Source organism: Globicephala melas, chromosome 11 (genome assembly GCF_963455315.2).
Source record: "Globicephala melas chromosome 11, mGloMel1.2, whole genome shotgun sequence".
NCBI lineage: Eukaryota > Metazoa > Chordata > Mammalia > Artiodactyla > Delphinidae > Globicephala > Globicephala melas.
This window is the reverse complement of record NC_083324.2, coordinates 73840237-73864185: the sequence shown is the minus strand read 5'-3', so window position 1 is coordinate 73864185 and position 23949 is coordinate 73840237. Positions and strand designations below refer to the sequence as shown.

Here is a 23949-nt window from a genome sequence, read left to right as displayed (position 1 = left end):
TAGAAGGATTTTGGGTCGTGTGGGCTCCCATATATGTAGGCAAGAACAGTGCCCCCAAGCTTGATAATCACTAGCAATGTCCACCACGTGCTTTACTCAATAGCTATAATATTTTGGAGATAATGGACTCCTTTGAGAATCTTATGACCATTACGATCCCTGTCCCAGAAACAAACACATATATGTTGAAACACTCAACACTTTGCATAATTGTCAGGTTTTTCGTGCATTTCTAACCCCATTCACTGGTCCTCCTACAGATCCCTAGACACAGGTTATGAGTCCTTTGACAGAATCCACAGGCATGTTTAGTAACTGGTAACAGACCAACAGGTGAAAAACAATACATTACAGTGCTCTGTTTTAATTTTATGTTAGGAAGAGCCTGTTTATTTACCTAGTTATTTGTTTTTGTCAGATCATAGTACAAGATATATGGCCAATGGACTTTCCTCTGTGTTTGTTTTTATCAGGAAAAATTTGAGGGTCTGTTCCGGACTTATGATGACTGTGTGACGTTCCAGCTATTTAAGAGTTTCAGACGTGTCCGAATAAACTTCAGCAATCCCAAATCTGCAGCCCGAGCCAGGATAGAGCTTCATGAAACCCAGTTCAGAGGGAAAAAATTAAAACTCTACTTTGCACAGGTAAGATCATTCTTTAACAAAGTGAATCCTTTTGCCCTGCATTATTTTTTTTTTTTACCTTTTCAAAATGTAAATGGAGCCCTTTCTACTTTCAGATCGGCTTGTAGTCTATAATTCGTTCACTGAGAAACAAACTTATATCATGATTCCCAGGCAGGGACAGCAGAGTGGTTTAGAAAGCAGGTTCTGAGGGCCAACAGTCTTGGTTCTAATCTAGGCAGGTTACATAACCTCACTAGGCCTCAGTTTCCTCATCTGTAAAATGGGGATGATAACATACTCCCTACACTGTCATGAGGATTAAATGAATTACTGTGTGTTAAAGTGCTTAACATTCAGTAAATGCACAATGAATGCCAGCTAGTACTTGTAATAAGAATGCTCTGATCACAACTTAGCTAGCAGGGTTATAATTAAATTATATGACAGTTTTAATGGACTGTATACCTTTTCAGTGATTCATACCCATGAGAAAAAGTTACAAACATATGGAAATCAATATCGTGTTTTATTTTATCCAAAAATAAATTCTGGCTATTATAAAAAGGCACGGGTAATTCTTGGCAATATTTATGAAGTCCACAGCAGTAGAAAATCAATGTCCATAATGTTTCATTAGTGTCTTCATTTCATTATTAGTTATCTCAATCCATCTGTTATTGGTCTGTAAGGATCATTTCCGCCTTTGGGCTCTGAAGAGATGACACAATGAAAGGAACATAGACTTTACTTCTTTTTAAAGCTGAATAGTATTCCATTGTATGTATATATCATATTTTCTTTATCCATTCATGTGTCCATGAACATTTAGGTTGTATCCACGTCTTGACGATTTCAAATAGTGCTACAATGAATATAGGAGTGCTAATATTTGTTCAACGTCCTGATTTCAATTCTTTTGGATAAATACCCAGGAGTAGAATTGCTAGATCGTATGGTAGTTCTATTTTAATTTTTTTTGAGGAATCCCCCCATTTTGTTTTCCAAGGCAGCTGCTCGATTTGCATTCCCACCAACAGTGTGGAAGAGTTCCAGTTTCTCCGCATTCACACCAACACTTGTTGTCTTTTGTTCTTTTGATCATAGCCATTCTGACAGGTGTGAGGTGATATCTCATTATGGTTTTGATTTGCAGTTCCCTGATGATTAGTGATGTTGATCCTTTTTTCTTTTACCTATTGGCCATTTGTATGTCTTCTTTATAGACGTGTCTATTCAAGTCCTCAGCCCACTTTTTAATCAGGTTATTAGGGTTGGTTGAGCCAAAAGGTAGAAACAACCCAAATGTTCAAAAATGGGTGAACAGATATACAAATTGTAGTCTATCCATTCAGTAGAATATTGTCCAACCATAAAAAGGAATGAAGTACTAATACATGCTACATCGTGGATGAATCTTGAAAACATTATGCTAAGTGAAAGAAGCTGGATGCAAAATATCACGTGTTCTATGAGTTGATTATAAGAAATGTCCAGGATAGGCAAATCCACAGAAACAGAAAGCAAATGGATGGTTGCCACGGTCTGACCAGAGGCAGAAATGGTAGTAACTGTTTAATGGGTACAGGGTTTCCTCTGGGGTAATAAAAATACTCTGAATCTCGATAGTAGTGGTGATTGCACAATATTGGGCATATACTAAATGCCACTGAAATTGTTCAGTTTAAAATGGTTTAATTTCAAATTATGTGACTGTCACCTCAATTAAAAGAGAGAGAGAGAGAGAGAGGAAGGGAGAAAGGAAGGTGGGAAGGAAGGAAGGAAGAAAAGATGGGGAGGGGAGGAGCAAGGAGGGGTCTTAGGACCAGCACCATCAGCATCGCCTGGGAACTTGTTAGCAATGCAGATTCTCAGGCCCTGCTCCCGATCTCAGAAACTCCAGGAGCGGGGCTCAGCAGTCCGACTCAGTAAGCTTCCCAGGTCATTCTTAGGCAGCTAAATGTTGAGATCCACTTATCTGCGGATCAAATAAGGTAACTGAGCACGTGGTGTGTGGTCAGTAGTCACTATTACTGTAGCCTGGCTCATTGGTTCACTTGTCACACCTGGCTGAGAGCCAGGCTCTGCGTCTTAGTGGAACAACGTGGCACATCCGAGGCCACAGTGAATCATGTGTCTTCATTTCTGCTGTGTTTGAAAGGTCCAGACTCCAGAGACAGACGGAGACAAACTGCATTTGGCTCCACCACAGCCCGCCAAACAGTTTCTCATCTCACCCCCTGCCTCTCCTCCTGTCGGCTGGCAGCCCATCAGTGATGCCACACCAGTCCTTAACTATGACCTCCTCTATGCCGTGGCCAAACTAGGACCAGGTAAGCTCTGTGGGTCTTCCTGAAAATAAATATTTGTCAGCAACTTAGAAAAGCCAAACAAGGTAACAGTTCTGAAATCCTGGGTTCCCGGTAACATCTGCATTTCTAATGGGTTTATCGCTGTATGTGGCCAGCGAGAGGAATGATGAATGAAAATGCAGCGTCAGACTTTGTACCTGTTCAAAAACAATTCAGAAACTGGCACGAAAATGTCAGTCCGTGCAAATTCTGGATTGCAATGAAGATATTCTAAGTTTGCAAAACAGGCAAAATGAGCTCTACCAGCTGGCACGACGAGGCTTCTATGCTGTGCAGCCTTGTTTTACTGCTGCCACGGCTGTGCCCAGGAATCTTCTGCTACAAGACAAGCCACCTGCCAAAGTGAAGCCTCTAAGTCCCCAAGAAGCCAGTCACAATAGCCTCTAACTTTAGAAAAATCTATGGTCATTTTGTTCCAGTGTTGGTACCTGTAGCTTGGATGCTCTCATTTTCACTGCAGTGTAGTATTCCACTGGGCGATTCCACCACCATTCTGTATTCATCCACTCTCCTGTTGACGGACGTTTGGATGGTTTCCAGACGCACTTATCCAAAAGCTTATGTTTTATACCTAGAAGTGATGCTGTCCTCAATTTCAGCAGATGGTGCCACGTTGTACTCCATAGTTTTCCTATATTATAGCAGGAGAGGAAGTGGTGGAGAGTGAGTGGTCCGAAACCAGGTGGCAGCTGAGGTTTTAGGCACCAAAGATCCAAAGGTAAATAATGGCCATTGTGTCTTCTCTCTCTTCCAGTGGTTCTCCCGCTGTGAGAGGGGGCTGACCGCACCCCGAGAGGTTCTGATTTAATTGACTTGGGTCAACTCAGGCGTTGGTATTTTTAAAAATCTCCCCAGGTGATTCTGATGTGCAGATGAGCTCAAGAACCACTGGTAGCCAAATACCGGGGCTGTTAAATTTATAATACGTTCACATCAGTACTTCTTAGTGTGGTCAGGAAAACATTTGGCATCAGAATCTCCCACCCCAGAAATCTGCAGTTTTAATGAGCACACGTGTTGATTCTTGCATACACTGAAATTTAAGAATCCTGGGTATGAGGGTGACCCGCTCTCCTGGTTCACGCAGACTCAGGGGTCCTGGGAACTTGTGATGCTAAAACCGAGAAATTCCCAGGCAATTCAGGGAAAGCTGACCATCCTACTGGGTCTTCAGATTCGATTAATAATTACTCCCTGCAAGAGAATTACTGGCTGTCCCATGTGTAGCATTAAAGTCAGATTACAGCACTTTCCAGGGGAGGGTCTTTGGGGGTTTCTTTGTAATCACCGACCAGTCACTCAGCTTCCCGAAGCCTTTAAAATAGCCATTGTTTTCAACTACTGAGAAGCAGTAGGTGTCTAACTCCTAAGATGGGCTGAGGAAAAAAGCAATATAATAATAAGGGAGATGTTTATGGAATGTGATTTCCTTGAAAGTCTAGTCCACATACCGGAATCCTGGACATATGCACTCCCATGTGCATGGTATGTGCAAATGTTGTAGAGTGTGTACGATAAATCAAGTCTGCTCGTCAAGGCTATGACCCATTTCTCCCAGTAATTCAGGGCACTTCAGAAGCAGGACCAATGAAAGCTGCCATCCTTGGAGCTGCTCCTTTGATTCCCAAGCAGATATTAACAAGAACACAGTTGAACATCTGGTACAGCTGTTTTGAATGTCAGCAAACAGAGCTCTACACAGAATCACTAAGGTCTTGGCTAGAGGGCCTAGGAGTCACTGGCCAACTTGCATTTTCCAGGAGGGGAAACTGAGGCCCAGAGAGGAGGGCAGAAATGACTTGCCAGTGACAGGACCAGGGCCCTGAGGCAGTACTCTTCCTGCTTCACTCTTTATAAAGGAAGTCCAGGCTAAATCAGACTTTCGGATCCCAGCTGGCCTCTGGTCTACTCACTGTAATCCAGTAAATTAAAATCATTTTTTATCCAGAGCCTAAAAGAAAATTCATTTATAGTCAGTGTTCTCAAAGCTTGATGCAAAGGCGAGATAAGGCCAAGTGTCAGACGCCTGCACTGGCTCACTGAGCTGAGTCCCAGGTCTGGAGGGCACTGCCAGGCACCAGTGTGACCTGCGACTGACAGAGGCAGAAGGAGTAGAGGCAATGGGAACCAGGTCTCAGAAGGGAAGCTCACAGAACCTGGTTTGGGGGAGTGAGAAAGTAGGAAGGAAATGGTCTTGAGGAGGCAGAAAAAAGGGGGTTCTTTTTAGAGTTGTGAATAATTTATCGACAGTGTTAAAAATTCATGCCTTTTGCCTTAATTGTGCCGCTAACCTATGAGCCTCACCTTCCCTCACCAAGTAAATCTACCAGTTCTGAAGTGCCCTGTGGTGCAGTCAGCACGGAAGCAGGCACTATTAATATTCCCATTTTCCAGATCTGACCACCGAGCTGTAGAGAGGTGAGCACACTTGCTTGGGGTGACACAGCTAGTTGGGGGTGGAGACAAATGTCAACCCTGGCTCTTCTGACCATCACTGGGCCAGATCCAATGGTCTCTATTAAGGATCCTAGCTGCCTGGGTGGACTTTAGGCCAACTCTGCTCTGACATGGGCAGAACATTTATCTCAACCCTCCCTTGACAGTCACCTCTAACACCATCATAACTTCCAGAAAGTCTAATCCAGGGTCTCATAAGTGTGCAAATGAAGATCTGTGCGCTATGTGGGCAACGGCGAATGTGGAGACTCTCCTGCTCTTTATAGGTGACTGATATCAGCGTCCCACAGAACAGCTGCAGTTTGGGTGTCTTCTCTTCATTTATCCTTCTCTCCATTCCTTGCCAGCTGTTTGAGGCTGTTTCTTTTTATTTAGTTATCCACGTGTCCTGTTCCAGTGTCCTTGAAGCTTCTGCACCCCACACAGATGAATGATTTATACCCAACAATTGAGCCGAAAATATCACAGAGGTTCTAGTAGAGGCCTGGGCCCCTGGCGGCTGTTTCGGCTGCACTGATGAGAGAGCAGGGCCACAACCTGCATCCCCCCCACCCACACCTCTGCCCCCTCCCCAACCAGGTGCCAAGGCAAGGAATTACTCCTTCAGTCTCCTCCTGGAACTTTCCACAAATGCTCACTTCCCCTTGTGGTAATTTTCTATTGTTCATCTTTCTGTCTTTTCTGCTTTTTGAGGGGAGAATGCAAGTTTCATTCATTTTGGTATTCCCAGGGCCTGATAGCAGTTTGCACGTAGTAGATGCTCAATAAATATCGAATGAATGAATGCATGAGCCCCCCCTAGAGATAATTCTTCATTGGCAAATGGCTGCTGCTTTATGGCTTTAGCCAGACTGAGTCAGGCAGCACTGAATTAATGTTTTCTCCACTAAGAGGACTTCTAGCATTTCCATTTGAAAAAATAGTAATAATTTAGTAAAATTCTTTTTTTTTTTTTGCTGTACGCGGGTCTCTCACCGTTGTGGCCTCTCCCGCTGCAGAGCACAGGCTCCGGACACACAGGCCCAGTGGCCACGGCTCACGGGCCCAGCCGCTCTGCGGCATGTGGCATCTTCCCGGACCAGGGCACGAACCCGTGTCCCCTGCATCAGCAGGCGGACTCTCAACCACTGCGCCACCAGGGAAGCCCTAAAATTCATTTTTTATTCCCTATGCAGAATCATTTCAGTAACAAATTATAAGTCATTCCATGTTAAGGATGACTACCTCAATTCCAGCAGTAGAGAAATAAATTCGAATGAGAGCAGAGAAAAGCAACTCAAATGATCAAAGGAATGGTATTCTTCCTTCGGAGGAGTGACGAATAGTGCTCAGCTGGTTCAGTTGAGTGACTGAGAAGGGTTGCAGAAATCTAAGGATACTGAAGAAAAGTAACTCTAACGAAAGAGCATCTCTGAGCAGGGATCCAGGGTGAGACCGTCCTCGGGCCCGGGATCACATTGGCAAACCAGCTGACTTGTGGGAGCTTTGGCACGTCTAGCTGCCCATGGAAGGCAATCGTGTGCTCTATTTAGACCCTTTCATGGAGGATAAATGGGAGAGTGAGGACACAGGCCTTAGCTCAGACAGGAAGGGGCAAAACAGCACGTCGTTCTTTAAGCAAGGCACACTGGTGACCCTCTTCCAGAGAGGGGCAACTTGTGTTCCCCAGAACTTCTAAAGAAGCTCTTGAAACGAGCATGGAGGGAACAGTGCAATTACAAAGGGACCATGATCAAACCCAAGCTTGTGGGTTTCCTCTGAGATCCTTTGAAATCCTTAATGGAATGTTACGACATGAGACCAGGGCCACCCAACACTGGACAAGCATCTCTCTGTACTATTTATTATAGTGAGAACAAATTCACAGTGCGGAAAATATATGAGAGGCACAATTTCAAACATTTTTAACCACTGTCTCCATGACTATATGTTCTGTTTTTCATCCAGAGAGTAAGTAAAATAGATAAATAAGGGGAAAGCTGTAAATAGAAACAATGGTTAAAACTTACATATGGGGCTTACTGTGTGTCAGGCATTGTTCTAAACACCTTACTATATAGATTATCTCATTTAACGTTCACTGTGACTCTACGAGAAGGTGGCGTTATTCTCCTCATTTAATACAGCTGGGGAATGTGAGGCACAGAGTGGTTAAGTAATTTGCCCAAGGCTACATAGCTGGTAAGTTAAAATACGTCCCTCTGCCCCTGGTGAGAAACAGAAAGGATTAATGAAGCTGGCACCCTTACCTTGAAGAGTGCAAAGTTTGCAAAACCAGGGAGATCTCTTGAAGAGTAAAATTAATTTCTCCAAAAGAAATTCCAGACTGTTGCAAAAGGACATTTTAAAAATACAAAAGAACTTAGACATTTGTTCCTCCAAATTTCATTTCTCTGTTTATTGGCACCTCCTAAAATGTATCCACAGCATCGGTTCTTTAAGGCAAGTTTGATGCTTTCCTCTAATGTCAAGCAGGACATGTGAATCAGAATTCACCATCCTCTGCTCTTTTTAAAGGACAGGTCTATATAAAACAGAAGCTTTCTATGCAAATCAGAACTACAATGAGGTATCACCTCACTCCGGTCAGAATGGCCATCATCAAAAAGTCTACAAATAATAAATGCTGAAGAGGGTGTGGAGAGAAAGGAACCCTCCTACACTGTTGGTAGGAATGTAAATTGGTGTAGCCACTATGGAGAACAGTATGGAGGTTCCCTCAAAAACTAAAAATAGAGTTACCATGTGATGCAGCAATCCCACTCCTGGGCATATATCTGGAAAAGACGAAAACTAATTCAAAAAGATAAATGCACCCCAATGTTCATAGCAGCACTATTTACAACAGCCAAGACATGGACGCAACCTAAGTGTCCATCGACAGATGAATGGATAAAGAAGATGAGGTATAGAGATGCAATGGAATATTACTCAGCCATAAAAAAGAATGAAATAATGCCATTTGCAGTAGCATGGATGGACCTAGAGGTTATCATGCTGAGTGTAGTAAGTCAGAGAAAGACAAATATCATATGATGTCACTTATATGTGGGATCTAAAGAAAATGATACAAATGAACTTATTTATAAGAGAGAAACAGACTCACAGACACAGAAAACAAACTTATGGTTAGCAAAAGGGAAAGGTGGGGGGTGGGATAAATTAGGAGTTTGGGATTAATAGGTACACACTACTATATATAAAATAAACAACAAGGACCTACTTATACACAAGGAACTATATTCAATATCATGTAATAAACTATAATGGGAAAGAACCTGAAAAACATTATATATATATATATATATATATATATATGCTAGAAACTAACACAACGTTGTAAATCAACTATACTTCAATTAAAAAAAACAACAAAACAGAAGCTTTCTACATTTATATTAATTCCCTAGTGAATTTACAGACACCCATCATTTAACAATGACCTGGACAAAATAAGATGAGCTTTTTCCTGGTGGAGAATGAATCGGATATTTTCTTTTGTTTATTTTATAATGCCTATTATTCCTGACTCCAGAAAGAGTATAATCCTATGTTCTTTTTGGATGTAAAACAAAATAGGAAACACAAAACCCAGCCCAGCAAAACAGCTTATCTGTACACATTAGCAAAATGGCAAAATAGAGAGATGTCCGTGGCACTAGATGGGTGGTCAGTCAGAGGTGGGCTGTGAAATGTCAGCTTATTCTGCTCTCTAGGATGGCTCTGGAAGGTCAAGTTCATTGTCACTGGAAATGCCTGCAAGGAGAAATATGGAAAGTCATTGTCTGGGCCTTTTTTTCCTCCTGCTATTTTTAGCTCTTGTTAGAGAGATCAATTTTAGTTAACTGCAGAGGAGGGCTTAAAATGGTGCTCGAGTTTTGAGTTGCGTACATCGGCTATATTTAGATTTTTTCCCAAATTCTTCTCCATCAAAACATGTCATAGTAATTGCTGGTTTGATTCTCAGTATACATTGTTTCTCCCCAAACAGAAAATAGATTTCATTAATACGTGTCACGTATAAGGAAGAAACATTTTCTATTCCAGGCTTATTGATTCCCAGGTAGGGAAAATTCCATTTTTTAAATATAGATGAACACCTGTATTTGGGGTACCTGTAGCATGACCGCTATCTAAGCCCCAGTTCTTGTTCGACAACTGCTATACTCTGATCACAGACACAAAAAGCAAATAAAACAGCCAGTCCCAGGGTTCCATGTAGCGCAGTCTCTGCACGTCACCCCCGACCCGAGGGACACGCAGATTTGTGAGCCCAGGACACGAGCTCCTTATTTTACACCTACTTTCGAAGAATTTTCCCGGGATGGGGGGGGTGATGTTAAAGGGGCTTTTCTTCTTAGCATACATTCCACAATTATCCTTAATCACTACTGAGTAGCAAGATGAAATATTTCCTCTTCTTATTTCACAGGTAAAATATGCACGTTGTAGGAAAACGGAAAAGACACAGGAGCAAAACGTGGGGGCGTGGGCGTGTGTGCGCATGCGCCGTGCGCATACCCGTAGTCCCAATGCCAGGTTGCTATTTTTGGGAAAGGAGGAACAGGGTGATCATTCTCAGATTGGAGAACCTCCTGATTCCATGGCCAAATACAAAGTGAGAGTGCGTCCACTTCCCTTCCTCACGTCTGCATTTTCCTCTCATCCCGGGAACACAAGCCCCTCCTCGCAGGCTCCGGGGACCCTGTCTCCCTGGTTTCTCTTTATCTTTCCACCTTCTCCCTCTCTGGTTCCCTTGGTCCCTTACCTCCACCTAGGGTTCCACTCCTTTGTCTCAACCACTAATGCAGGGGCCTCAATCCATTGTCCCCATGAATTCCCTTCAGGTCCTAAATGACTCAGGAGGGAATGAAGATAGATTGGCCACCTAATCCAGTCTTAGAGGAAAAGCCCCAGAAGATAAGCAAACTTTATTTTTTTTTACTGAAGGGTAGTTGATTTACAATATTATGTTAGTTTCAGGAGTACAGCATAATGATTCAATTTTTTTACAGATTATACTCCATTAAAAGTTATTACAAAATAATGGCTGTAACTCCCTGTGCTCTTCAACATACCCTTGTTACTCATCTATTTTATACATGGTAGTTTGTATCTCTTAATCCTCTACGCCCTCTTGCCCCTCTGCCTTCCCTCTCCTCACTGAAAACCACTAGTTTGTTCTCTGTATCTGAGTTGGTTTCTGTTTTGCTATATGTATTTATTTTATCTTTTAGATTCCACATTAAGTGGTATCAAATAGTATTTGTCTTTCTCTGCCTGACTAATTTCACTAAGCATAATATTCCCTAGGTCCATCCACACGGCTGCAAGCGGCAGAATCATTCTTTTTTATGGCGGAGTAATATTGCGCGCGCGCATGCGTGTGTGTGTGTGTGTGTGTGTGTGTGTGTGTGTGTGTGTATCACATCTTCTTTATCCATTCATCTGTTGATGGGCACTTGGGTTGCTTCCATATCTTGGCTACTGTAAATAACACTGCTATGAACATTGGGGTGCATGTATCTTTCCAAATTAGTGTTTTTATTTTTTCCAGATAAATACCCAAAAGTGGAATTGCTGGAACATATGGTAGTCCTATTTTTAATTTTTTGAGGAACCACTCGCTATACTGTTTTCCATAGTGGCTGCACCAATTTACATTCCCACCAATAGTGTACAAAGGTTCCCTTTTCTACACATCTTCACCAATATTTGTTATTTGTAAGACTTTTTGATGATAGCCGTTCTGACAAGTGTGAGGCAAACTTTCTTTTATTGAAATAGAGCACCTCTTAAAACAAAACTATGGAAGGATTCTGCCTCTCCCCACCTCCCTCTTCCTCTCCCTCCCCTTAGCCCTCCTCCATCTTACCAAAGACCACTTCTGTTTTCCTACGTTGTTGAGGGTCGGGGCTGAGGAGAGGGGTGGGTGAGGAAGACCCCCAATCACTCACATGGATAATCTTTTCCTAACATGCACATATTCCAGACCTACTGAGGCAGGGAGGTCCACGTGTAGCCCTGATGTCTTTTCTGTGCCCTCCCAACCTCATTCCTGAACATCACAGGCAATATGGCGGTCATGCTTTCGCACTCGGTAGACCTCCATTGGAGTCCTGTCTCCACCACTTGTTTGTGGTGACCTGGAGCAATTCACTTCCCCCGCTGCACCTCTTTTTATTTAATGGTGATTATTTGACAACTTGCAAGCTCATTATGAAGATACAATAAATAATATACATAAAGCACTTAGCCCAGTGCCTGGTACATAAGAACTGTCAAATCCATAGTGGGTTCTGTGATCATTCTGCTCTGAGCAGTATTGTTTAGCAAGGCACCCTCAGAGAGGTTTCTTGTTTCCTCTGCCAGTACATGAATTACAGAGTCTACCAGGCAGTAAGAACAAGGTGCGCGTCCTTTGAGGTGTTGGTTGTTATTTACATGGGCTTGTTCTCGGAACTGCCAGTGAAATATTTGGGTTGGTCTAGGCTTTGCTTTATACCTTCTGCCACCGAAGCCTAGAGGGCATTTTTTGACAGAAACAGCTGCTGTGCAAAGGAAAGGGACAGAGTTGCTCTTCAGTGACTCATCCTGCCCTCATGTCTACCTACTGCATTTTTCTCCGAGGGTTCCCAAAATTAAATATGAGCTTGTGGAATCACTACGGAATCAGAGAGAAAACATTTGCAGAAGACTTCCCTCTCTGCAAATACTTCTTCCTCCCTGGATTTTTTTAAAAAAATCCTAAATCCCTCTTTCTACTTCTGCTTAGAAAATCAGTTCTTTCTCCACTCTCAGACTGATCTGATGAATAGATGGCTAACAAATAGCTGTGATTTTATTTATTTATTTACTTGTTTATTTATTTATATTTTTGGCCACACTGCACGGCTGCGGGATCTCAGTTCCCCGACCCGGGATTGAACTGAGACCACGGCAGTGAAAGCACCAAATCCTCACCACTAGACCACCAGGAAACTACCAGCTGTGATATTTAAAGTTTCAGTAAGTCCCTCTGCCCTGGGTCATCTCCTCTTCTAATTTGTAGCTGTCAATCAAGCTCCAACTTGAAGAGAGGTATTTCTCTTGCTTTAGGATGATGATTAAAACTCAGGATGTGAGTTTGAATCCAGCCTCCACTTTTTATTAGCTGTGTGACTTTGAGCAACTTTCTTAACCTCTCTGTGTCTCAGCATCCTCAACCGTAAAATCGGATCGTTGCAAACATCAAATGAGATAATAGTAAATGCTTAGTGTGTGTTACCTACTTATTGTCACCTGATTTTCAAACCGTATCTTAGTCTCCTGCTGAAATGTAAGTGCCCATGTTAAGCTCTTAGCTCAGTGTTTCTCGATGTGACATTTTGGAACTGACAATGCAGTACATTTAGCATCTTTGGGCCTCACCTACTAAATGCCAGTATCCACACCCTACCTAGTCCCTATGACAACCAAAAAAAAAAATCCACATCACATTTCCAGACACCATTGGGAATGTAGCACCTCTGATTGAGAAGCACACTAATTACACTGTGGTGGTATTTATCGGGTGGTTCTCAAATATGGCAAAGAGTCATCAGAGACACAGAGGCCAGGAGTGCCTAGTAAGGTGTCAGGTACCAGTGTGGGAGCAGAAACAAGTGGGGCAAGAGGGGGGACAGTACAGAGACATGCTCTCCGCCCCCTTCCCAGACACAGACACACATTTTCTTTCCTTCCCTTTGGAAAAATAGGGGAAGACAAGATTGCCAGTAAATAACTTAAAAATATCGTGAAATAACATATCTGTGGGAGGGAGGGTGCAGCTTTGAGCAACTTTATGATGTTTTTCACTATAACTCAGTCCTCCTACTGAGGAACCCGTTGGGCACCAAACCAAAGTAGCATCTGCCCTGCCAGGATGGAGAGAGGGTTAAAAGACAGTAAGCTCAAATACTGGCTGGTGCCTGGGGTGGAGGAACGGAGGTACCAGTCACCCCTCACCCCTTCCCGGCTCCCCACCTCTCCCCTATCTGAGAGCCAGACCAGGGCCAGGTGCCTCCCTCTACACAGTTGACCAGAGAATGGTAATCCAGGGCTTGTGGGCCCTCCCCTCCCTGCCCAATGCTATCAAGTCCTAACCCTAACACTTGATAAAAAAGGCAATCCAAATGTGAACGCTTTCAAACACTTTTCAAATCATTCTGAACCCTTCCCTCAGTCTCTGTGTTCAGTCTCCCAACAGGCAGCACGTTCAGTAAAAATAACCCACATGGCAATTCCATTTTGCTTATTCCATAAATCAGGACTGATGCCCGCTACTTCCTCTTGAAAAAAAAATCACATTTACAATCTTAAAAATTGGGGGTAGGGGTTTGCAGTGTCAACTCAGCATGACCAAGCCTGAAATGATTTTATACTGGCATTTTCAGTTTTCTTCTTAATCAAACGTTAAAGGGCTGTTAATCCACACTGAAGTGTAGCACTCAGCACACAACACAGCATGACCCTGCGTTCAAGGGTCGAGTTAGACATGCTCTTGGCACTTTTCTTGATAAGCCATCATCCATTCTTAAAATTCAGTATAGATTAATAACTGACACCTGCTTTTTTTCCTGTTTGGTTCAGAACTTGCTGAGGGTTAGATAAGAAATAAGGTAAATAAGATTAATAACACCAGCTTTGTTTCTGATGAAAGACTAATGCTGAGAAGGCGGCCAAGATGAGTGACAGCCAGGGCTCCCTAGTAGTCAAGTTCAGGGAACTCCCTGGCTGTCCAGGGGTTAGGACTCTGCGCTTTCATTGCTATGGGCCCAGGTTCAATCCCTGGTCAGAGAACTGAGATCCCACAAGCCTCGCGGTGCATACAAAAAACAAAACAGAACCAAAAAAACTAGCCAAAGGAATCCTATTAAAAAAAAAAAAATAGTGAAACCCAGAGCCATGCAGTTTTACCCAGCCTGTCCCAGAGATGGAAACAGTCAGACTGCCCCACAGTGCAGGGTTTTTTCTGCTGGGCTTAGCACGTGGCCGAGAGCACGGCAGAGCACAAGCCCTTTGCAGGCAGGGCTGGATCAAGAGAGAGGCGGCACAGGGTGAGCTGGCATTGCCAGTTCCTTTCCCCAAAGGTACTCGTTAGATGTCACTCCTCTTCCACTGGGGAGGAGTAAAAGAGGGGCCAGAGAGAGGGGTCCCAGTGATGGGCTAATGGAACTCCCTCCCCTTGGAAGGAATCACTGGAACTGGTGAAGTATCCATTCTAACATAGCACGTGAGCAGGGAAGCAAAGAGGAAAAATCACCAAAGGCAATGAATTTCAACTCAGTTGTAGGGGGTCAGCTTGCTTTTGAACAAAGAACTTACATGACCTGTGCCCCACGTATCAGTTGCTACATAACAAACTACGCCAAAACGTAGGGCTTGAGCAACAGCAATCATTTATTTTGCTCACGAGTTTGCTCTTGGAGCAGGGTCCGGGGGGGCGCTCATCTCTGCTTCGTGCAGCATGGCTGGGGCCACTCACCTGGGGATGGGCGAATCAGCTTTCAGGATGGTTCACTCACTTGGCTGGCAAGTTGGCATGGCTGTTGGCTGGCAGCCCAGATAGGCTGTGGTTTCTCTCCATGGGAGCCTCTTCGGGCGCTGCTTGGGCTTCCTTATAATATGGAGGCGGGGTTCCAAGCATGAGCACCCTGGCAGAGCCAGGCGGTAGTGCCTGGCATTTTTGTGACCTAACTCAGAAGTCGCACTGGTTGCTTCTGCCATACTGTATTAGTCAGGGCATCCTAGAGGCCCGAACAGATTTTAGGGGAAGGAGCAAAGAGGAAGCAGTCCTCAGTGCAGGAGTGGCAAGGTTCTAGAAGAGTAATGTCGGGCAGGAAATATTATGACCATCTTTGCAAAACACAGTCGATCCACTACAACACGTAACTTTCCTGTTGAGAATTCACCTTGAATATGAGAGGTAGTAGAGGTAAAGCAACAAGAAATCATGGAGGATCTATTTCCAGAGAGTCCAAAGTTACCATAAGAGATGCAAATTATCTCCGTCTATAATTTGTAGTCCCTGTATTTTTTATAATTTACTAAGTGTTGTCTTCTAAAAAGGTTCATTGTCAAGGAGATCTTACCTAGAATAACTAGCAATGGGCCAAACCAAAAAGGGCAAGATGCAGAAGGAATAAATGCCCAACTTTAGCTACAGACTGTTCACGAAAACATGAGTTGCCATGAGAGAATATTAAAAGTTAAAAGCAGGACTTTCAGCAGACTTTCAACAGACTCTCTTGTAGAATCTGAAAGCAGTAGAGTCGTGAGAGGCGGGGCTGGAGAGGAATTATGAGCTCATTCTTTGAGGTCAGGTGGACCTGACTTTGAATCGTGGCTCTGCCGTTCACTACTTGTGTGATCTCAATGTCCTCCTGTATCATCGAGACATTATGAAACCCACATTACAGAGCTGCTGCCGTAATTTAAATATCCAATTTATGTGAAGTACTTAGAGCTGTGTCTGGCATTTACTAAGGGCTCAGTAAATAGCTGCTGGTGTGTTTCAGATAGATGGCAAGTGTCTGTGACACCTCCTGTGTCCTGGCACTGAGAGCTCACAGAAAATAGGACAGATACCTGCTCTTCAGTGGTTTTTAGCTTAGTGGGAAAGCTAAAACTTACACCCGTCTTTTGAACTGTGCCCAAGCCCATGACAGTTCCGAAGGCCTGGATGAGAATTTAACGTGTGACCACGCGCCAGAGGAGTCTACACTTGCTTGGCTGGGAATTTGTTTCGTGGAAGGAGGTAGAAAACCCTAACCAATGCCTCTTCTGAGGGCTTCTGGTCCTGGCCTCTTTTCTGAGGCCTGGGGAGAGGACAGTTTGAATACGAACTCGAGGAGTTGGGAGTGTGAAGGGTGAGCCTTGGCTTGGCCTTGAAAAGGCACACTGGTCTGCTTGGCCACCCCTCCTCGTCGCCTCCTGAGCCCAGTGGGGCCCCAGGGGGTGACGGCACTGACGTCAGCCTTCATGGTAGAGGAATTAGCTGAAGCCCAAAGGGAAGGTGAGGCCAAAAACAGAAAAGTTCAATCAAGCAAGACCAAAGCTATGTCTTTTGATTCTGTGGGCTCTCAGCAGCTGTTGGGCTTTGCCGGATTTTGATAGTAAGAAAGTTTCCAAAAACATAACAGTGAAATGTCAGCATTAATGGGGTCACAGCAGTAAAACAGCTCTACTACCAAGTAGTCTGACTTTGTTAACTCAATGTGAAAGTTGCCCTGCACAGGGGGGCCCGCATCCCAAGTGTGTCCCCAGCACACCTAGTGTAAGAGGAAAGCATCTCTTTTCAAATAGATAAACACACTGCAACTAGAGGTGTCTTTAAGTGAATATTCTTTATCCAAGCCAGGGCAGAGAAAGGGTTTCATCAAACAGCTAGCTTCATTATGCACATTTTACTACTATTTTTTTTTAAAAAGCTAGCTTCTTTCCAACAGATGAAGGAAGGGCAACATCTGATCAGTCCCCTGGCTGGGGTCCCTGCTGTCACCACCTCACCCCCAGGTCCCTTGGTCTCCATCTGCCATGGCAGATTCTTTTCTGTCATCCCCCCATCAGAAGATGAGAGGCTGTTGCTCGCCTCATCCCTGCATCACACCCAACAGGGCAACGGAGGGGACCACGGCAGCCACTAGTGTCTCTGCAAAAGGCACTGCTTCTCCAAACAGGAGGACGTCGAAGGAATCCTGTGCAGAAAAACAAGAACTACCTCATCTGATGACTCAGAAATTATTTCTTTCTCTGTTTCTTGTCTGAAGGTGTCTCTCATTCAGACTTGCAAAGCGTTCCGGGAGGAAAGAGAAAATTCTAGAAACCCTGGGTATGATGAACTCCATCATTGTCCACAGGATTTGCTGTTCTCCCAGAAACAAAGATGAGAAGGCCAGAGACGAAGAGCGCTGGTGGCCGGGAGGGGCCGCAGAGCTGATCTGGGATGCCTTGCTTCTTCTCCCGTGTTCATCTTCAGCGTCCCTCCCTCTGCTACCCTCTCCCCGCACTATTATCATTTTCCAACGAAAAATTGTGGTGCGGACTGGAGGAAGGGAGGGGGCAAGTTATTTGCACACCAGCATCCTCACAGGACCACTGCCCCCAGCCTGTCACACCAAACCATGTAAGAGTGTCCACCCAGACACTGAAACACGGAGAAGCACCTAGGGGTGCTGGGTACCAAAGTAGATGCCACTACCTGAAGTTGCAGAGTTGCATCCTCATGCTGCTAAACGCTCTTTGCAACAAGCGCCCCCAGTAAGCTGTCAGGTGTTTGAAAACAGCTGCTCAAAGAAGCCACCACCCAAGGTCTGCCCACCTGTTGCCCGGAGCCTCTCATGGAACGCTGAGGTGAAGCCGGCTGCACACCGCTTCCTCTCTTTAGCAGCGTCTGCAGTGGCTCTCCTCCCTTGGGCTTTTGATAAAAATGACAAATTGCTTTAAAGGAGAACGGAACAAACACACTTCACTGAGCTGTGAGTAGCGCCCATGTGTACGTCCCAACCACAAGGGCACGTAGGGTAATAAGTTCAGTGTGGATTCCAGGGAAGTTAGGTTCGGACAGGCTCCGTCCCTGCTAGCTGGCAGGGAAGCAAAGCGCAGCACGAGTTCTGCTCCGTGTTCCCTGTTTGTGTCACTCTCCTCTCCTGAATCCACGCTGGCCCCGTCAGCTCTCTGTATCAAAAAAGTCAACCTCCCTGGTGGCGCAGCGGTTGAGAGTCTGCCTGCCGATGCAGGGGACACGGGTTCGAGCCCTGGTCTGGGAGGATCCCACATGCCGCGGAGCGGCTGGGCCCGTGAGGCACAACTACTGAGCCTGCACGTCTGGAGCCTGTGCTCCGCAACAAGAGAGGCCGCGATAGTGAGAGGCCCGCGCACCGTGATGAAGAGTGGCCCCCACTCGCTGCAACTGGGGAAAGCCCTCGCGCAGACACGGAGACCCAACACAGCCAAAAATTAATTAATTAATGATTAATTAAAAAAAGAAAAGCTACAGTAGTCAAGAGAGTGTAGTATTGGCATCAAGGTAGACAAATAAATGAATGGAATAGAATAGAAAGTCCAGAGATAAAAAAAAAAAGGTCAACCTTATTCACATAACTGTCTCTACCTACAATTTCACCCAATCTCGACTTTAAGTTATAGAGTCTTTATGGCCGTATTTCTGTGGCTCTAGCTAGTTCTCGCCCTCTTTGTTGCTGCCAAGGTCCAGGGAAGTGCTGGAGGTGTGATGCTCCATTCTTGTGAACTATCCGGGGCCCTCATCCAGGGTGTTGGTTCGGGGCGGGGTGTGGAGGTCCAGTAAAGACTTCTCCGACTCTTGACAGAGAGAACTCTCTTAGCAAGATATGGCTGTATCCGTTTGCTAGGGCTGCCACAACAGAGGACCACAAACTGAGTGGCTCACACAACAGCAGTGTATTGCTTCACGTTCTGCAGGTTAAAAGTCCAAGATCAAGGTGTTGGATCAACACAGGGCCATGCTCCTTCTGAAGGTGCTGGGGGAGGATCTGGCCCAGGCCTCTCTTGTAGCTTCTGGTCGTTCCTTGGATTGTGGCAACATAAGTTCAGTCTTCACATGCAGTTCTCCCTGGATGAGCGCCCATGTCCTAATTTCCCCTTTTTATAAGGAAACCAGTCATTTTGAAATAGGGCCCACCCCGATGGCCTCATTTTAACTTAGTCATCTGTGAAGAACGTGTTTCCAAATAAGGTCATGGTCATAGGTACTGGGGGTCAGGACTTCACCGTCTTTGGTGGGGACAGGGGCGGGGGTGGGGAACACAATTCAACCCATAGCAACACGTGACTCTGAACATTCACATCCCCCTCAGCATCACTTAGAAGAGATGCGATGCTTATTGCATTGTCAGTGCTTCTCAGTCCCTAACGTCAGCACTAAATTTAAAACTGTGCCTTGCAAGCGTTTGCTGTTTTCACCGTGGACATTTCCCAGGGTGCACACAGGAGCACATAAACGCGACCCCAGCTCTGGTGCTGACAGTCCTGGCCCCGGCCCTCCGGAAGGGCACTGTCCACTGCAGACTGAGGAGGACAGGCAAGATGCCTGGACTGAGTGGTGTCTGGCTTTGATCCTGGAGGGAGGGCAAGACTTCGGGGACTAGGTGAGACTATAGCAAATAAAAGTATCTGGTTTGGTGAGTATACAAATGTGGCTGTCATGATTGGTGAGAGACTGTGCAGCGTCTTTTGTCCCAGTCTAAGAAATGAGGACTTGATCTAGTGAGACCTGGAGAGCCACTGACCAGGAGGTTGTCTGGGAGACATTGCTTTTAGGTGTTTCCCATCCATGAAGGATGGGAAAGGAAAGATAGGACGTCGGAAGAAGATTAAGTGTGTCAGCAGTTAACCTGAGAAGTTACAAGCATGCAGATTGAGAATGCCCCTTGCACCCTCCCACCTCCTGGACGCCTTCTACTTGTCTCTTAGACCCAGGTCAGCTGTCGCCTCCACTGGGAAGCCTTTCAGAGTTACTTGCTCCTTGCAATGTGGTATCACTGTCCTTGACATATATTGCCACCCCAGCGCTTACCATAGTATTTTGTGGTACTTCCTGTTTCCATGTGCCATCACTGGGCTGTGCTCTTGTGGAAGACACAAATATTTTTGAATGTGCCTTGTATCCTTTATGATTAGCAATGGGCCAGAGCATAGGAGATGCTCAGTAGATACACCCTGAAGTGAAACAGAGACAGACAGGAAGCCTGCTGGCTAATAGTGAATTGACTACAAGAAGAACCAGTCAAGAATAGACTACTAGGGCTTCCCTGGTGGCGCAGTGGTTGAGAGTCCGCCTGCCGATGCAGGGGACACGGGTTCGTGCCCCGGTCTGGGAAGATCCCACATGCCGTGGAGCGGCTGGGCCCGTGAGCCATGGCCGCTGAGCCTGCGCGTCCGGAGCCTGTGCTCTGCAGTGGGAGAGGCCACAACAGTGAGAGGCCCGCATACCGCAAAAAAAAAAAAAAAAAAAAAACCTGTTACCATGTAACCACTGGAAATCCCAGATGAGCGGCGATTCCAGCTTATTCCGTCCTGGGGCAGCTCTTGCCATAAGAAATGTACAGCAAGAGGAGAACTTGGAGAACTTCTCCAAAAGATGAAGGAGTGAGGTGATGGGCTCAGGATTACTCAGCCGTTAACAGCAATGCTGGGAAATAGAAGAGAAACTGGTAACTTACTGCCAGGCCCATCACCCCAATCCCTTGGACTGTAGTTATTACCATTTTGAAGTTTACAGCTGCAGATACTGAGGCTAAGAGAGGTGAAGGGGCCTGTTCAGGGCTGTACAGGTGACGGGGGGCAGAGCTGAGATGCAAAGACGGATCAATCTCATTTCACTTTCCAACACCAGCCCTGGAGAAGACTCAGCATCTCCTGAGACACGTAAAATGCGCCCTCACTTCCTAAACAAACTTCACCAAATCGTTTGTGTAGAAATCCCTCCTGCATTCTTACCCCGCATTTCTCTTGCTTTTCAGGAGAGAAGTATGAGCTCCATGCAGGGACCGAGTCCACCCCAAGTGTCGTCGTGCACGTGTGTGACAGTGACATCGAGGAAGAAGAGGATCCAAAGACGTCCCCAAAGCCAAAAATCATCCAGACCCGGCGTCCCGGCCCGCCGCCCTCCGTGTCCAACTGAGCTCACTGCTCCACCTCGAAGAGAATACCCGTCTCCTCTTTATCATGCTTTCCCCCCCCCTGTTGTTTGTTTGTCAAAAAAAAAAAAAAATTGCCTTTAAATCCCTGGGTGTTTGGTTGTTTGAGATTCCTTCCTTGTAATCAAGCCTCTCGGACAAAAGGGCTAGGAAAAGGTGATATGTTTCCTGATCATATCATACCCATCGAGTGTAAGACATTATTTAGAAGATTCTAGAAAAAAAAGTAGTATTTTCTTATTAAACAATCAGCACAGCCTAACCTTCGTGCTCTCCTGTTGATCCAAGCCGGAGACGTCAGTGGCAAATAGCACCTGTGTTGCTTGTGAGCCGTTCCAGTCCCAGTCCCGACGTGTGTGCGTTGTTCTTTCCTGGCCACTTAAGTAGGACCATAAGTAAACTTGACTTTGACTGCATGAGATATTCCCATCTGGTCTCCTCAGTCCTCTGCATCCCGACATTCCCAGGACATGCATGATCACCAGCATTTATTTTCACGATTTGACGATATACTCTAAGTCACAGATGGTCAGCGTCCAGTCATGTCCTATCTAGATTAGCAAAATTATCAGCGTCCTCCAGCTTATTAAACAAGTCTGGGTGTAGTCACTCTTTCGAGTCAAAGACTTCATAGCTCTGTTAAAATTCCTGGAGGAAAAACTGAGCTTGGCCCCAAAGACATCCCTCCGTAGATTTTGAACCACGATTTCATTGTAGAAGTTTCCCTGCCTCGTTGGGGAGGCTTGTCCAGGATGATAGAGACCGATTTCAGACAAATCTGTTTATCACAGAAGTTTCATGGTGTCTGAATGATTGTTTTTTTTCTCTTTGTATATTTGTACAAATGTTTCAGCTGTGCTTTTAAATATCTGGATGTCTTTTATTTAGGGATTGTTGAGCCATTAGCTGCTTTAAAGCATATGTGCATTGCTTATGAATGCATTCATATACTAATACAGGTAATCTGATAATATTACACTCTATTATGGATAATGCTGAATTTTGAAAGGGCACAAAACTTCTCATGCCAATATATAAATGACTAGCCAACATCTTTGCTATCAAGAGCAGTTGCTTTTAAATAAAGCGAAGAAGCAAGTGTCGGTTGCAGACAGTTGAAATGCAGCTAAATCAATGTAGCAGCCACTGAGCATATTCAAAGGGAAAGACTGATAGATAAATGTATGCGGTTCCTACTCGTGCAATGCCGTATTGCTCAAAAACGTATTTGTTTTTGTTACATGTGATTTTTCTATTTCTCTAGCCCAAAGTGCATTATAGAAGATACACCTATAGAACCATTACCTTCTGCTCTGTGTGCCAGGCCTCATCTACTCCTGTACATTCATGAATTACTTTAGATGCAAATGCCAATTACGATGGAGTGGGGAAATACTTTCATTACCCAAGCCTCAGAAAAACACAAAGAACAATAACACAGCCACCTGATGGAAGGATTGTTGTGGTTTTTGATTAAGGTGTAAGTTTCATCAGAAACTTAAAACATTAGACTGATTACTCAGAAACAAAAGTCCGTTCTACTGTGAATATAGCAATATAGTACTGGATACAGTACAGGTGAAACTGAGGACAGACAGCATTGCTTGTAAAATCCTGAGTTTCCATAGAAAAATGAAGGCTCCTTTGAAAAATAAAATCTGAGGAGTATATAACAAGCAAATGCTTTGACTTTCCTTTTCTGTGAAGGTTTTTGGTTTTTCATGGACAAATGAAAAGATTAGATTTAATAGTGGAGAATTCTTCCCTCTAGTGGAAGAAGTTGAGAACTACAGTCCATTTTGTGCTGATTCTCTTCTTAAGCGTCAGAATTTTTAGAAGGCAGGCTCTGGAGAAATCTGGGTGAGAGAAACTATTTGGAAATGACTTCTCAATGTTTTAAAACAGATCCATCAGACATTTCCAACAAGATTTAGTAAAAGTTGAAATGACCATTGTGTGTCATCAAAAAAACCCTCAGTGGAATGTATGACCCAAGTGGTTAGTCTTGGTGACATTTATTGCAAAGTGTCAATGTTAATCTGTCTCAGATCAAGCAGTTCTCTCATGAGGTTGCATTTGGGGAGGTGGGGAGAAACACGTGTCCCAGGAGAGGGAGAAGAAACGGGGGACTCCTTGAAGGGTTTCGGTGGCCCCTCCGAGCACCATGCAAGTCACAGTTGCCTCAGCATCTCCGTGAGCCACAGGATGCAAACCTCTTCAGCACTATTTTAAGTTTGAAAAGTTTAAATATGGAGGAGGAGGGGGAGATTGCCACCAACTGAATCATTTGTGCACGTGTATAGCTCAAAGAGCTTAGATTTCAAATATACCTGGTGAATGACTCTGTCCACGTAGTGTAATTTCTGTGTTTTCTGCCTGAGTTGGATATTTCTGAGTGGTGATTGTGGAGGAGGGCGATTCGGCCTATAGTCTTTCTAAGATGTTACCAAGAGATGAAATTAACTCATCTGAGCTCTTCCTGAAATGGGGTGGGGGGAGCTGGTTGGCAGCATCTCATGAAGGAAGAGGAATTCAAGGCTTGGAGGGGTGGGAGGGGCTCTGATAAGGGGTCTGGGAGAGCCCCTGTTTATTGTCACACTTCAGCCAGCTTGGTCCTAAAAGCCATTCCAAGTGTACGCGGACACTTTTAATATAACCCCCACTCTATTCTTTAGTTTAAAACACTGTAATAGACCTGAAGTAGGCAAAATTTTACTACATGGAACACAGAAAGCACTATCATAAAATAAAAGATGGGTACATTGTCCTTCATTAAAATTAAGAGTATCTGTTCAT

General features: G+C 44.7%; 1 protein-coding gene across 3 annotated transcripts in view; it reads left to right on the top strand.

Moving 5' to 3' along the window:
- RCAN2 (regulator of calcineurin 2) overlaps nt 1-23501 on the top strand; it is a 265161-nt gene extending 241660 nt beyond the window's left edge. For all 3 annotated transcript variants that reach the window (XM_030870540.2, XM_060307476.1, XM_060307477.1), the window contains 3 exons: nt 474-647; nt 2788-2959; nt 20977-23501. In XM_030870540.2, coding sequence (XP_030726400.1) covers nt 474-647; nt 2788-2959; nt 20977-21137 — 507 coding nt within the window. In that variant the 3' untranslated portion in view covers nt 21138-23501. The remainder of the gene's footprint in view (nt 1-473; nt 648-2787; nt 2960-20976) is intronic.
- Nucleotides 23502-23949: the final 448 nt, after the last annotated feature.